The 16,514-nt window shown below is 37.5% G+C and overlaps 1 protein-coding gene across 3 annotated transcripts in view; it reads right to left on the bottom strand.

Moving 5' to 3' along the window:
- Positions 1–11,207: 11,207 nt before the first annotated feature.
- Positions 11,208–16,514, bottom strand: part of LOC138598026 (mitogen-activated protein kinase kinase kinase kinase 4) — a 65,000-nt gene continuing 59,693 nt past the window's right edge. For all 3 annotated transcript variants that reach the window (XM_069669677.1, XM_069669678.1, XM_069669679.1), the window contains 2 exons: positions 16,371–16,510; positions 11,208–15,920 (listed from right to left, as the gene is read on the bottom strand). In XM_069669677.1, coding sequence (XP_069525778.1) covers positions 15,837–15,920; positions 16,371–16,510 — 224 coding nt within the window. In that variant the 3' untranslated portion in view covers positions 11,208–15,836. The remainder of the gene's footprint in view (positions 15,921–16,370; positions 16,511–16,514) is intronic.

Raw genomic sequence — 16,514 nt, 5'->3', positions numbered from 1 at the left:
TGCAGATACACACAGAATACTTTTACGCACCTGCACACACATAGTGCCACAGTTAAGCAAAGGTTTAGTGTAGGAGTGAAACATTTGATTATACATTTGCAATTAACAGATCCTGACATAACCCTGTATTCCCTGGTGGTTGTATTTATGTACCTTTTCACTGCCAACAAATGCATTGTTTCCATTCCATACATTAAGGTGGCCTTCACATTCTCATTTTGATCAAACAGTATGCATATTAAAGGTATATGAAGACATTAATCATTTCTCACCCAAAACTCCACACAAATCCCCGCCTGCTGCACTCTGTGGTTAAGTCCTGAGCCAAGAGAAGGAGCTGACAGAGGAGGCTGAGGTTCAGGTTTCCAGGCTAAATTAAACTCCTGAGCACAGCAGAGACTCTCTGACCTGAGATAAATCTGAGTCTCCATTAGCGAGACACACACAGATAAACAGTGGAGGCTTAAACTTTCTTCACGCCTGATCTTTGCTTCTATTTGATCTTTATGCCCCTTTAGTTTTTTATTCAGAGTTTTTCCCCTCTGACAGTCTGCCTATGGAAGTGCTATACAGGGACCAAAGCATAGCCTAAGAAAAAATAGCCACAGCATTTACAAATCCTTGTCTACATCCAGTTTTCCCCTCAGATAATCACTCCCAGCAGGTGTGCTTGTGTGTTTGTGCGTATCTTAGTTAAAAGCCTTTGGATGAAACAACAGCTGATGCTGAACCCCTCCTATCAATTGTTTCTTTGTTGAACAACAAAGTTTTTATAGCTGCATTCAAACAGCCTCTACATATCTGTTGCCATGCAAGCAAGAGTTGGTTGGAGACATGCAGAAAGCGGTGGACAAGTTCAATATGATCCAATGATCCAAAAAGTAAAGGTTCCTATCAAAGGCCAATCCAAAAATGTTAGTGTTTCATTTCTGTGAAGTTTAGGATGTCACAAAGATTATAAAAAGTAACAGTCAAAATCAAAGCATCAGAGAACAGGATATTGACTTTAATCGCTAGTATGGCTCCTAAAAATGATTTGATTCTTAAATGATGCAATTTGTTGGCATCAACATGGCATGTTTCAATGTGCCATCATGACCTAAGACACAACAAGTGTAACAGGTTTCCTTTTAAAATTCTCGAGCCTGAACTGAGACCAACCAGATGAAATCACAAGGTCGCCATCAGAATTCAGCCTTGAAAACTTTGGATTGCTCCTCTTGAGTCACAAACAAATATACAACTTCCTGTCACAGGATGAGTAGTGCTCATCATGAAGAGTAAACACAACAGTGTAAAATCTGCTTCTTTAAAAGACTTTAATGATTGCATATGTGGAATCTAAAGCAAAATTACCACAGGAATATTCATAATTATTAATATAAGTCCTCTTATATTGAAGAAATGTTTTGTTGTTCTATTTAGACATGGGTTATTTTAGCTGAATCAGATCTGACATTTATTAAAGGAATGTATTACCAGTTCTATTTCATCCATTTATATAAGAATCTGTCCATGACCACTGTGCTCCTGTGGGGATCAAAACAAGCGTTCTGCAGTCCCTGACTGACGCAATAAACTAGTGACCCTTACTTCGGTGTGACGCGACAGGCTGCTTTTGGATTTTCATCCATAATTTAAAGCTCCTGTGAGGAGTTTCTCACTAGTTATGAAACAGACTGAAATTAATTCTGATTACTCTATATGACCTAAAAAAGCAAACCAGACCATCAGCGAGAAAATTGATTATTCCCTATATATTTACTTTTAATGCCCCCGCTGGCAGGGGGTAGGTGTCAGACGAAGTGATTAAAGTGATAATCTGGAAGCTTTTTATTTAAATAAATGTCTGTTATGTAATGTATAGCCGAATGAGGGAACACAATGGTGATTGAGCCTATGGCCCACTGATGAAAGCCTTTGCATTTGCAGAATTACAGACTGGGTGTCTGTAGTGACTTTCACGGAAAAAATCTCAAGCGGCGCCCAGTTAGTGACGTGTTTTCCATCAGCCAGCAGTGATTGGTCTGCCAGAGAGGGTAGGCGGAGCTACGTGGGTGCATTTCCGCTCTCTGCAAGTGTTGCGAGTAAACAGTAATCTACTATGGCTGAACAAACAAAGAAAAGATGGATGACTACAGATACAACTTCAAAAATAAGTGAAAGTGAAAAGGAAAGCGACCGTCAGCCAGGAAAATCAAGAGTTACAACCGCAACAAAGGGAGGTAGACGTCTGGTTAAACTGGGACGTATGTGCCCACAATTCCCTTTAATCGCCAAAGGAGCTGCCAAATAGAACAAAACTTAGAACTTTGAGATTGTATTAACTTTAACTGCACGCTGCCTTTGTTTATGTTTTTCAGGGCTAAAATTTAAAGTGAGTGATAACTTATGACTGTTTTTTTGTTAAAAACACCACTTAAGCATGTACAGGACAAAATCAGCAAAGAGATAAGAGGTACAGTTTTGTCCACAGGGGGCGCCAAAATGAACACACACCCAAAGTTCCTCACTGGAGCTTTGAGGACCACATTTAGATCACAAATGGCTCCCAACATGCTCGCCTGCTGGGTTTATATTGCCTGTGTTTTTACAGTAGCTGAAATGACACAGAAAATGTTCACGGTAATCTTATATTTCAGTAAAACTTTTCAAGTAAAAATGATTCATATGAAACCTGGACTTCTATGTTGTTGTGCATGTTATTTATGAATTTCTCCTTCTGTCATTGTCAAAATAGAAATTCTGATTTTAATGATTTTAATTCATAATTTTGACTAGTTTACATCTTCACATTTTTATTTCTGGTTATGCAAATACACAACAAATGAAATGAGATATTCTGCTGTTGCAGTTAAGGATTGACCTATGGCACACAACTCCTGAGTTAATGTGCCAATGAATAATGGCTGGTATTTTTAACACCCTCCTGGGACAATCATCCCACCAACTCTTCTACACGGGAGAGATTAAAGATGGCTGTGCTTTCTATTTCAGAACTGTTTGCAAAGGCAGAGCTACCATTTCTCACCAGACAGGATGGCGTTAAATGTTCAGGATGAGTCATGGTGGGCAAATCATTCAGACAAGTGTTCATAAGATGTATGACTGGGTGGGAAATTTACAGTAAAACACTACTAGGAGATTTGTTTTTCAGCTGTTGGCATAGAAATATCTTTTTGCCTGAATCTTTCAGCAACATCAAATCGATAACATACCACACACAGTATATTAATTCCTTTAATTTCCAAATCTACACTTTCGTTTCAGACAAAACGTGCCCTGTGTTTCTCTCATAGATGGATGAATTGTTATTATTCATTAAGTGACCCGAATTCCACCAACAGACTCAGACATCCATTCTGGTTAATGAAGAGCTCTCAGGAGAAAAGAGGGCTAAACCAACACCAACACCTACCCACAATCCACCTTGTTAAATTTAAACAAACCACCCACTGTGTAATTCCAGCCCTTCATACAACACCATGAAGCCCTCAGCCACCAGCAGCTCTCAGCTGTGTACAGATTTAGCACTGCAGCAGCACATTCTAGCAGCAGGACCAGGTTGAAATCTAGCAGTGATCAATCATTACATAAGTCTGTGGGCTCTGCTTTGATTGAAAAAAATACAGTCAGCCACTGCAGGACACTTGCATGCATGCAGCACCGAAACACACACAAGACCTACTCAAGCAAAGAGTACGACTCCTGTATAGTCAGTGTACACTTCATGCACCATGTACATTATTGTGAAGAAAACACACACACACACACAATGGTAGAAGAGCCAATCAGCTTCATTTAAAATGGACCTTCACCAACCAACTAACATTAAACCAGAGGGAATAAATTGTGAGTGGATCATTGCAAGGCTGCTTCACAGTATGTAGTCTTGTATAATGAACAATGTGTAGAATGATGACAGCATTTCATATTTTACATTTTTGTATGTTCACTGACACGTCATTGAAACAATAATAATAACAATAACGATAATACATTTAGTGGAAGTGTATTCATTGAGGCATCTCTCATTATAATAGAGTATTCTTTATTTACACTCATAGAAATGACTGGTAAGTACCGTCAAGTGCATGAAGTTGCCCTGTGCAGCTTTGCACTTTGGTGTTACCGAGGGAGATAACAGTTTGATCTAAGCACTTCATCACTAAGTGATGACACAAATAGTCTTGTTAGAGGAGTATGAAGTGTGTTAAATCTGCAGCCATGCTGGAGGCTCTGGAAGGATATTCTTTGGCACAGCAGTGCTTTAAGTGATATGCTAACATAGGCATGCTAACATGCTCACACAGATAAAGCTGATGTGCTGATGTAAAGCAATACTGTTTATCTTTTTCCCCATTGTAGTTTATAAGGTTAGCATTCTTACATTTGCTAATTCACACTTAATACAAGGTACAGCTGAGAGAAGAGTATTTATGAATCAGATTATTGGACAATTTATATTATTTATCTGACGATGGAATATGAAAAGTCAGGTATACCTGAGACCGAAGTCATTAGGTCTGGGGACCATGCATCTCTGTATCATATTTTTGCACCAATCCGTCGAGTAGATGTTTCAATGTGAGAACTTTGAGCCATAAGTGATGCATGATGAAAAGGTGAGACACTTTAGCCTGGACCATAGTGTTGGACAGACCGACTGACTGGCAGACAGACCAACGCTGCCATACCTATAGCCGAGGAGAATATGACGCCATCAATTCAAGTGTTAAACTCTGGCAATCTTATAGATAGATTTTGTGTCCAAATCAACACAGACCTCACCCTGTGCAAAGTTTCTGTGTTTTCCACACTCTAACTCTACAGACCCCACTTTGTATTATGACCTATATAATGCAATGCCTAGTGCCATTTAAAAGGTGATTTCTTATTCTAATTCTGTGTAAAGGAACTGGGAATTCCTGACTTGCTGTAAGCCGGTGAAAAAACTCTTAACCCTCCACCTTCAACTCTCCAATTCTCCTAACTCCTCAACTTGTCTGCTGGGGGGACCGATTTAGCCTGGACTGGGTCACCTGATCTCTCTGTCCACCAATCAGAGCTCAGCAGCTGAACACAGCGTCATACAGGCATGCCAGGCTTGCACTGTGAATCCCCCCCCACACACACTCTGCCACCCACTCAGCTTTGGCTGCTATGTCTTGTGTTGCCTCACCCAGCCGGCTATATAACTAACATACTTTTTCCCACTCATACCCTTTAAACTCCCAAACGGATGTAACAGATTTCTTATCCACTGCAGCATTTTGAGGCTCTGAGACATGATTTGTATCCCTGGCAACACAGCGGCTCACACACACACACGCACACACACACACGCACACGCACACGCACACACACACGCACACACACACGCGCACACACACACACACACACACACACACACGTACCCAAATATATACAGTAACATTATCCTGTAGCAAACGTTTAGAGATGCAGACCGAAAACTTAGATGTAGATGGATAAACAGATACAAATGCATATCAAGATATATAGATGTCTATCAAAAAGAGATGATAAGACTCTACATTTCATAGATAGATAGACAGATAGATAGATAGGTAGATAGATAGATAGATAGATGACACAGCATATAAATTTAGCAACACACAGATCATCCCAGCTGTGCTCTTCTTTCTGACTGCTAACTCATTCAGCCCAGCACTGCCTGCTGTATCAATAACATTTAGTATCACGAAGCTCATGGCCCTTTACCAAGCGAATTGCTGGTTTTGATGACCTGATTACCTTTACTTTTGGTTTCTTTTCTCAGTGCAAATAAAAATGAGAGTCTGAGTCTCTCTCGCAACACATGTTCAAACCCTGACATAGAATGTACCTTTACTGAATTTCTACCTTTGCCAAAATGTGTCGTTTTTTTCTTCAATCTGGATATGTTCAGAACAGAAATGAAAGGTAAGGATAAGACAGGTTCATATCATAATAACATGTTTAAATTCTAATGTTGATCACGACATGTGTATGCAGCACAGGCCCCTCTGGGCCTTCAACAATCCGCTTTATATCAACAGTAGAAAACATGAACCAAAATGTTTCCCACCTTACCTGTCTGTTCCAAGCAGGCTGAGGTAATGATCCAAAAGAAAGTATATGATCCAAAAGCTAAATGCAAAACTGCTATATGACTGTGTGGCTGCCAGTCATGGCTTGGTCACCGGAGGCTTCCTGCTCAGGGCGAGCTGACACACACATTTACACACAATCACACAGACAGGAGCAAGTGTGAGTGTTGAGGGGGGCTGTGTTGGTGGAATGGTGGAATGGGGTTAGGAGGGATCTGAGGCTATTGAATGTGTGTGTGTGGTGTGGTGTGGGGTGGGGTGGGGGTTGGGGGGCATGGGACATGAGGGTTTCAGTCAGAGGGCTACTAAAGGGACAAATTTAGCGCAGAGTATAGTGTTCATCAACAGTGACAGACTCATTTCAAGGCAGAGCTCCAATTCAAAGGTAAAGGGAGTGAAACTGAAATCTGACCAAAGGACTGCCTCCCCTGTCTCTGTGTAAGATTATGTTATCAGCAAACATCCATGGAAACAAGGGTAAGTGTAACAGACAGCGAGAAGACATTTGTAGAACTTAACAAATGTTTATGGATCACAAAAAGCAAAGAATATGCTCATATGATATCAAAAGAAGGAATATGTGGATGAGGAGCGGTGGTGGAGGCTTGATGACATAACTTCATCCAAGAGTGTGAGAGGGGCCAGGAAACATGCCACTGGTGCCAGTGAGTCTTCGGAGGATACATGAGATGAGACCACTGGAAATGAGAGCGAGGCTGAGGCTGAGAGACTGAGAGACACTTTCTTTACAATATTTAACAAACAGAAGAACCATGAAGGACGTAGGAGAAGGTTGATAATTTGATAGCAAATTTAAATTGTTAATATAAATCTTGTTTTTGCAAGTACAGGCCATTAGCTGGCCAAAGAACTCATGTTAAAGTCACTTTTGCCTGGGCTTTAGCCTTGAAACAGAGCCAGAGAGATGTAGTAGATTAAAGAAGAAGGGAAGAAAAACCAAAAAGGAAAGACAGAAGAGGGAGAGAAAAAAGCAGTGTTCATACCAAGAGGAAAGCTGTATGATTGATGCTTTCCTATAAAAATGTAATTCTAGCCTTCAGAGCTGTACAATGTTGCCATGGGGCAAATTCAACTTGTTTAATTGTTTAATTATTTGTGGATTAACATGACAAACAAGATAGTGACATTGAACAGAAACAAACAAACAAATAAACAGAACAAACAAACAAACAAACAAACAAACAACCATTAGCATAGAAAAGTTACGACAGTGTAAGTGTTTGGTGTGTGTGTGTGTGTGTGTGTGTGTGTGTGTGTGTGTGTGCGTGTGTGTTTGTGTGTGTATTGTATTAATAGGGTAGTATAATAATTATCATAAACATTATATATAGTATGAATGAATGAATGAATGAAGGCTTTATTTCGAACACGTGAGAATAATACAAAAAGAAAAAAAGAGCAACAGCAGAAAAAAAAAAAAAAGAACAAAAGAAAATACTTAAAAACAATTGAAAACAACTGAACAATATTAACATGTTCGAAAACGAGCAGGAAGCAGCATCATCTTATTTAATCCTACCCCTTTTCCACTTCGTAACTAATTAGTAATTAGTTTACTCTGCATCCCTATCAAAAAACTCACAAACACAACTAACTAACCATATTTGTCTGTGCTAACAATAGAAGATAAATAGAATAAATAAACAAGTAAATAAACAATATGTGAGGACCACAGGACTCTTCTTGATTGAGATCAAGAAGAGTCCTGTGATTGAAACATAAATACATTAGTTTAAAATCATTTTTAAACTGGTTGATGCTTGGACATTGTTTCAGATCCACACTCAGTCTGTTTCATAGTCTTACTCCATTATTGGTTATACAGAATTTTTTCACTGTTGTTCGACATCTATGTATTTTAAAATGTAATTGTTCCGGTAAATCATACCTTCCCTCTCTTTCATGAAACATTCTCTGTTGGTGATTTGGTAATAAATTGTTCCTGGCTTTGTACAGGAATTGTGCGTATGGAATTCTACAATGTCATATAATTTTAATATTTTAGTCTTTATGAAGTATAATGACATAGTTCAACCTAATAACATAGGCAACCACCAAATAATATAATATAACAATATAATGACATGTTACCACAATACAATATAATAGGATATGATATAATGTATATAATGTGATATAATGTGATATAATGTACAATATTATATTTAGTATTATAATGAGTATTATGATATCTAATCAAAAGTTATATAGCAATGAGGGGTGAGGCCGGACCGGGGCATCGGAGAGGCGAGACCCCCGACCCCCGGCCCCTAGAGGCAAACCCCGAAGCCCCGACAGGAGAAAGACAGGACAGGTCAGCGAGGCCCCCCCCCACACAAACACCCTTTATTAATATATTTATATTTTTTACATTTATTTATTATTATTATTATTATTTATTTATTTTTTTTGTGAGCCGTCCTGTACATGGGGCCTCACCCAGGCCCAGAGGTGAATGCTGGCCAGCTACAGAGACGCCCCAAATCTCATGGCCCGTCCTGTACACGGACCACTCCCAGACCCTTGGGGAGGGAGTCTGTCCAGTGAGGGAGCACATGCCTGTTTTTTTCTTTCTTTCTTTCTTTTTATTTTATTTCTTATAAATTATTTATTTATTTATTATTATTATTATTATTACTTTATTTATTTTTGATTGTATACACCCCCCCTTTTCAAAAGTGTTGGTGCAGAGGTAGGCCCCGCCAACCCCACTCTCCACCCGCCCTAGTCAGATGCACCGCCATACCACCAGACAGCCGGACATGAAGCCCCAGCCCACCCTGTACCCACCCCGGCCGGTCCCGCATCTTACCGCAAATGTTTAATTCTTTATATACCTATATGTATAAGAGATATGGATATTATTAATCAAAGTCGCAAGTGTTTGTCTGTGTTACATGCACATATACATACAGACATACATACATTTATGTTGTTGTAGTTAATGCATTTAGTTACTTTATTTACATTCAAAATAACGGATCTTTAACGGGGAGTAAATGATGAAAATATCATTTAAAATAAAATATAAATCTATATAAATAAAAATAAAAGTAAAAACCAGAAATAAAACTTGTTGATGAGGTTATTGGCTTTGAAAATACTAACAGCAGCAATAATAGTAAAAAAAAAAAAAAGAAACAAGAAAACAAAACATGCCTGCAATGTGACTGCATGACTGCATGTGTATTGATAATGAGGGTTTTTCTAATTGTTAGTGTATAATATACAATATTACATATTATACAATTTTATAAATAAATAAATTTGAAAGAGATAGAAATAGAATAATGATCAATAAATGCGTAAATAATATTTTGAAGGAAATCAGGGAAAAAACTAACAAACAAACAAACAAACAAACAAACAAACAGGAAAAATAATTTAAAAAAACTAAAAAATAGTAAAAAAAAATTTAAAAAGTAGAAATTTGTGGTGATTAGGTTGTTGGCTCTGAAAATTAATTGTAATAATACTATTATGGTAAATACTAAAATGTATATATATTCATAATTATAATTATATTTATGAAATTATAATATATAACATTACACTGAGAATAAAAGATTAAGATTACTGAGACAAAGAAGCTAAAGATGATGTTAAGTAAAGCTCACTGGCGTTGTGCGCAGGGTCAGGACTCAGTGGTGGTGGTTTGTAATTTAAGAAGACTAAGGAATGGGTCCCAGGTTTTCGTTGAAAGCCGATAAAATGCTTCTGTGAGAGGCTGCCATTTCTTCTATTGATGAATTCTATGAGAAGGTTAAGCCAGTGGTTGATGTGCAGTGATTGTTTTGACTTCCAGTTTAGCAGAACTGTTTTCTTGGCGATAGTTAGAGATATGAGAAGAGGGTTTCTGTATTTGATAGGGAGGTCTGTTTGTGTGATGTTGCCGAGCAAACAGAGGGATGGTGGTGGAGGGATTCTACTTTACAGAATTTGCGAGAGTTTGTTTGTGACTGCTACACAGAAGTTATGTGTTGTGTTACTGGTCATAAGGAAAATATTTTTGCAGATTTGGGTCCAGAAGTCGGGGTAGCCTAGTTTGGAGGGGGTTGAGCGGATTGTTGAATATGTTTATCCTAGATTTGATGACTGATTTAAGCTGTTGGTATTCAAAAATTAGATGGTTCCCTACTCCATATTTCTGTATTATTCTGTTTAAGGTTATAAACTGATATTCAAATAGATGATGAAGGTGAGTGATACCTTTGTGATGCCATGTACGAAAGTAAATAGGAGCTTTACCTATCAGAAAGTCGGGGTTATGCCAGATTGGTGTGTATATACAGGGTGTAAGTGGTGATTTCCTTGTCGTGTTAGCTTTCCACCAGGCTGTCAGAGTGGTTGAGATTACTGTATTTTTAAAGAGATTATGTTTTTTTATTGACTGAGGGAGAAAGATTAAGTCTGTAATTAAAATATTTTGGTATTGGGATTTTTCTAAGTCTATCCATGAGTTATTGTGTTGTGGTTGTTGTATCCATTTGATTATGTACTGTATTTGATTTGCTAGAAAATACTGTTAGAAGATTGGAGCTTCTAGACCGCCATGAGTTTTTTTCTTTTGCAAGTGCGATTTTTGTTTATTTATTTTTCCAGTAGAAGTGGTTGGTGAGTGAGTCCAGGGATTTCATTTATTTGTGGTTATTGGGGCCATAGGTGACGTGTAAAGTATGTTTATCCAATGGATGAATGACTCTCCAAAACCAAACCTTTTGAGAACATTGAAAATACATTTCCAGCTAACCTTGTCAAAAGCTTTTTCAGCATCTAAAGATATGATTATGTTTTTATGTGATTATAGATGGCTTTGATTAAATGAGTAAAAAAGTCAAAGGCATCGGCATATCTTTTTTATCACAACAAAATCAAAACAGCAAAATCTTATGCTGGCTGCTTCGTCCGAACATCGACAGTCTTTTGTCCTGACAGATGAACTGTTTAAGCTGCTGAACACAGTGCAGCAGTTTAAGAAGTGACCTGGTTTCAAAGTTTCTGATGAGTCAGTGTTCAAACTAAATTGTAGGTGGATAGAAATATCAGTATGAACCTTTAAAGCAAACAACACACCACTTAATTTTAACATCTTTATTGTTGTTACACTACTTCATGCCCCGTTACATGGAAGCAGAAGTTAGTGTGTGTTCATCTCAAAGCAGAGGGGCTACAGTAAATGATGCATCAAACATGGGTCCAGAGCAAAACATTTAATAAAAGATCAACTTCATGATCGTACACAAACGAAACAGTTAAGGGGAATATATCTTCATAAATATATATCCATATAATTGTATATTTTCAACCTTTAACTTATTTACAATTTATAAGAACATAACCATCCTGTTTGAAATTAACTACAAATTGCAAGCAGTTGGTAACTTTAGTAAGTTAGTCTATGACATTAGACCAGTAATTGTAAATTGTTGGTTACACATAACATTTTGGGGACAGTCTACCAGTCTTCTATAGATCATTAACAGCTTGTGCTTCATAGTGAGCAAGAACCTAAACCTTAAAGTTGTACTCCTTATGATAACTGTCTGTCTCCTCACCATTCTCACTTCTTCTCCCTCCTTCTTCCTTTTATAGCCAACATTATCTAAACCTTCTCAATCCACATTTGCAGTTTGGCCCTCCTTGATGAATGCTGGCATTGTTATTGGCTCAGTCTTGGCTTTTGATCTCAACAAGTTCTTCATTAGTTATATGACACTGTAGACTACAGCAAAAACAAACACAACAACAAAAGATAACTTTTTAATTCTAATTTTAAATCATAGCCTCTTTAAACTTTATCAATTTTTGGTTTGCATTTTAAAGCAACATCCATGTTCCTTCTGTTAGCCAGTAACTATCTCCTCTGTTCTGCCTTCTCTGACACACTGAATTCTGGCCTATCACCCTCCCACACAAAAACACACTTTCTTTAGAGCTGCATAACTCATCAACAAACCTTAGTGCAAACACTGGCTGAGAAATAATAATACTGACACTTCTGGGAGAAGACATAACACATTGTTTCTTTTGCAAAAAAAGTTTAATCCATAAAAAAAATTTAAAATTAAAAAACTTCAGAACAGTATGAAAAAATGTCAGATATGTGCATTTTATTGTATATATAATGCACATATTTGACATTTTTTCTTACTTCTATTATGCCATATATTTCTCTATGCTTGTCTGTGTCAGAGCAACTGTAACGCCCAAATTTCCCCCTGGGGATTAATAAAGTCTTTCTGATTAGAATATATATGCTCTAATTGACATTACCTATCATGACCATTATCTATATCCTACAAGTGCTACATGCAGCCGAGGAACAGAAAAAGTAAACATACTGTAATTTTGCAGTAATCAAATTTAGCAAACCATTTAGCAAGTTGGAGTTGCTTTTCATTAGCGTTTCTCTGCATTGTCGGCACCATGTCACCAATCAGCAAAAAAATGGGAATCGGTAATTTATGCAGAATATTTGATAAAATATAGTCGGGAAATATTTCAAAGAATAGAACCAAAAACGCAGCTGCTGAGACACATGAGAGAACAATGAAAGCGTTAGACATGTGAGTCACTAAAGGCCTGAACTGAATTTATCATCATCTTAAATAGGGGAAGGTGTAGGTGGAGACGCACTGATCTCTTTCTCATTACTGCGACAGTGAAATGCTTAGCACACGAAGACCAAGCGCAGAAGTTTGTCTCTATTAAGCCATAACAATTTTTTGTGTCTCCAAAGTTTAGCTTTAGATGACAAATGGATGAACCTATACTATACCTATAACACTACTATATATAACACATTAGGCGTGAAACTAGCCCCGGATATATACATATCAAATGGAATATTTAGAGTGACTGCTTTTAAGGGGAACAACACAGCCAACACAGAAAATGATCTACTGTCTATCTGTCTGAACTCTAATGGCCAGGATCTTGCTCAAGAACCTGGCCAAACCTGCCGGCGCTGTGCTGGCTGACCACAAGGTAGCACAGATTCTATATGTAACATGTACTGTTCTGAGAAAAAAAAATACAGTACATCTGAACTCATTTAGGCCAGTATTGTTAATTGAAAACACTGAAACACAAATATGTGCATGCCCTGTAGCCATGTTTAATATTTATCTGGCCTGGTGTCTCAGGGAAAAATAGTATCTGCGAGGGTATCTATATTCTCAGGGTTCTTAGCTCCCAGAGGCCCACGTTCCAAGGGTCAGATACTTTCCAGCTGAAAATGCTCCACATACGACTACATAAAGAGATCTTTGTGATGTTTTAATCACTGAAACCTACGCCCTCAACATCTTGACTTTTGGCAAATTATAATTATTAAATGGGCATTTGAAATGTCCACCTCCTTTTAAAAAAAGAGTCCTCTTACAATGTGACCCTGGGAACATGGGGATGTTACCTCATTTCGAGCACACTGTAAGAATACTGTAAGAAATATAATAGCAATTCTGCTTTAAACAGTCATTATCAGAAAGCATTTTCAAGTTTGAAATCTCCTCACAGAACCAGCTGCAGTACTTCTTTTAAAAGTATCACTGAATATAAAACATACATAAAATAAAGCCGTTAAGTTAAAACACATCATATCATCAATCTGAGTGACCAAAAATAGACAAATTGCAAATTCACATTTTAAGGTAGAAAAACAGATCTAAAGCATACGTTAATGCTATTGAATACATGAACACTAGCTAAATTAAAATACACAAGACACACCATTCCTGGGAGTTTTTTGGCCCTAATGTGTCTGATGTGATGTCGAATTGGCATTTTTTGAACAGAACAGAAAGTTATTAAGATATTGAAAATTAGTTTTAAGGAAACATGTCTTTTCTTTATCTTTACAAATAAAAGAGCCGATTGTGATTTTATGAATACAAAGTTAGATTCAGGGAAGCTGATAAATCAAAGCCTTTATCTTTGCTTCCTTGCTTTGAAGCTCATTTTGAAAATGTTAGAAAAAAAAAGAAAAAGAGAAAGCCTGGGATCAAATTTTACATCCATAAAATTTTTAATTCTGAACACACATAAAGATGGCTTGATAATTATAAAATATTTAGAAAACAATGCATCTTATGAAATTATTTACATCCTAAGCTGTACAAAATAGATGCACAAAAGCATTTTGAACCTGTTACTGTGGTTGTTTTATACTTCTTTTGTTGCTTCCCTGCCACATTTAATTTCCACAACACAAGGCTCTTAAGGTCCTTTTTATGGAACAAGACGACTACAATAACTTGGTCCTGGTTTGTGGTGGAGTGAATGCTCAAACTGGGACCTAAGAGTAATGTTGGCATATTCACAGAGTTAACTCATTTTGCTGTATGTATACCAAGAGATAATAGTAGACTTCCAGTAAATTCATATATTTGGCCTTATATAATTTATAATTTATCATTACTATAAGGTTTAAATGACTCTATATTTACAGCTAAGGATACATGTACAAGTAACTGTTTGGATCTATGATTTTTTGCTTGCTATGCTGAGTTGTCATCCTTAGATTTTCACCTCTTTGTTCAATAATATCACATTTGATAGTGCAATGTATAATAATACTGTCTATTCATATTACATGGAAACAATAAAATAAGGATTATTAATTGCCTAATTTGTTTGAGTCCTTCATAAATAACACTGCTGAGGTATTGATTAAAGAAAATCATCAGGAAAAAAATGGAAAACAATAGCAACAAAACATGGAATGACCTACAGCAAACGTCCTGCTAAGGCTGCATTTTAGCCCCAAACACAGTCTTTGACCTGCCCAGGTGATGTCCAGGAGAAGAGTCGACTTCAGTTCTTCTAGATCAACTCCTTTTATCACACACACTGTTTGCATGACAACAAACTGAGACTGAACCCCAGAGAAGGAAACATTACTCATCTGGTCTGTGCCGGGAGAATATCAGGGTGCAAAGACTGATTTTCATCAGATGGAAACAAAGCAGATGATCCACCACAGCCAGGCATCGTTATAGCAAATAAGAGCGAGTAACTGAATGCATGATTAGCAGAGAAACTGATAGAAGTTCTTTAGAAAGGAAAAAAAGGTTGAAGGTATCCAGAGGAGATCCACTGAATGTGGAACACACTGAACAGACTGGGGAGGTCTCCAGTATCACACATGAGAGGAGGAAAGGAATCTTGAGGCCAGATTTTGACCTACGATCTGGTGTTCCACACAATCCATCAAGTTTTGTTTCCAGACAGATTTGGATAACAGAACACTAAAGGGAGGTCTTAATTTCTGCCACAAAGGTGCAGTGATGGTTTTCTAACTATCGAGTTCCCACATGAGATAATGCTTCTTGTGCTTTTCACATTTCATATGCTGACACTGCAAGTTGAACCTTTTGACATTTCTATGTATGGATAAGGTGGCACTGAACTAAAGGCCTTTGAAGCTGAACTTCAGGTCTAGCTGAAGGAGGGTTGATTTGTGTTCCAGTATTTATGAAAGGAGTCATGGACTTCTAAGTTCTAATCAATGTGAAATTTCTACGTGCAGCTCCATGAAATAGGAGAGGACAGAGGTATGGATCCAGGCGCATTTAGTAGATCTCTGTTGTCGGCTATCCATGGTACAAACATCAGTCAGCACAAGTATAAAAAAGCATCACCAGGTCAACACAGAAAACCGTAGGCAGACATGAGCAGCTGATCCCAGACTAACAGGTCCAGTTATTACCAGTTGAACAGCGAGTTCTGTCCCAGAGTCATGAAGTAAATCTGACTGCTGCCTCCGGACTGCACAGATGCAAAGAAGACCTTCAACGAGAGAAAGACACAAGGAAGGAATGAGAAATGATACTTCAATTTAAAAACACTATTTTAATTTGAAGCATTAGTTAAACAAATTTTTGATGCATATAAATGGTATGTATAAAATGATGCATAATGACACATACGATATATAGTTCATTATAAATAATACAGAAGATAAATGAACCAAAACAAAAATCTGACAATTCTCAGAACAGTTTTCAAGTTAATGAAAGAAGAAACTAAGATGGAAAAATTAACCGAGAAAAACACAAAATCAACAGAAAAAGTCACTGAATGTAACTGTATTGTTTGTTGAAGGATGATCGAAAAGACATGGCAGGAAACTATCACAACATTCTGTAGCTTCCTGTGAACAACATTTACAAGTGACTGATATGACTGTAGTACTAATGCAAGATAAATCCATATGCATTGGCAGTGTTCAACTCCCACCTTGTCATTCCTTTCACACAGGAACTTGAGTTTCTGAGCCTTCTTATGCATGAAAACTCCCTCCAGGTTCCCTGTGTTAGCTGACCTCAGCTCTATGGCCTTCTCTCCCCAACCCATCACCTGGTTAGACTGAAGGTAGGCTGG

This window comes from Semicossyphus pulcher, unplaced genomic scaffold (genome assembly GCF_022749685.1).
Source record: "Semicossyphus pulcher isolate SPU_LCO1_2020_fin unplaced genomic scaffold, fSemPul1.0.p SCAF_2, whole genome shotgun sequence".
Lineage (NCBI taxonomy): Eukaryota > Metazoa > Chordata > Actinopteri > Labriformes > Labridae > Semicossyphus > Semicossyphus pulcher.
This window is presented reverse-complemented; position numbering and strand designations above follow the sequence as displayed.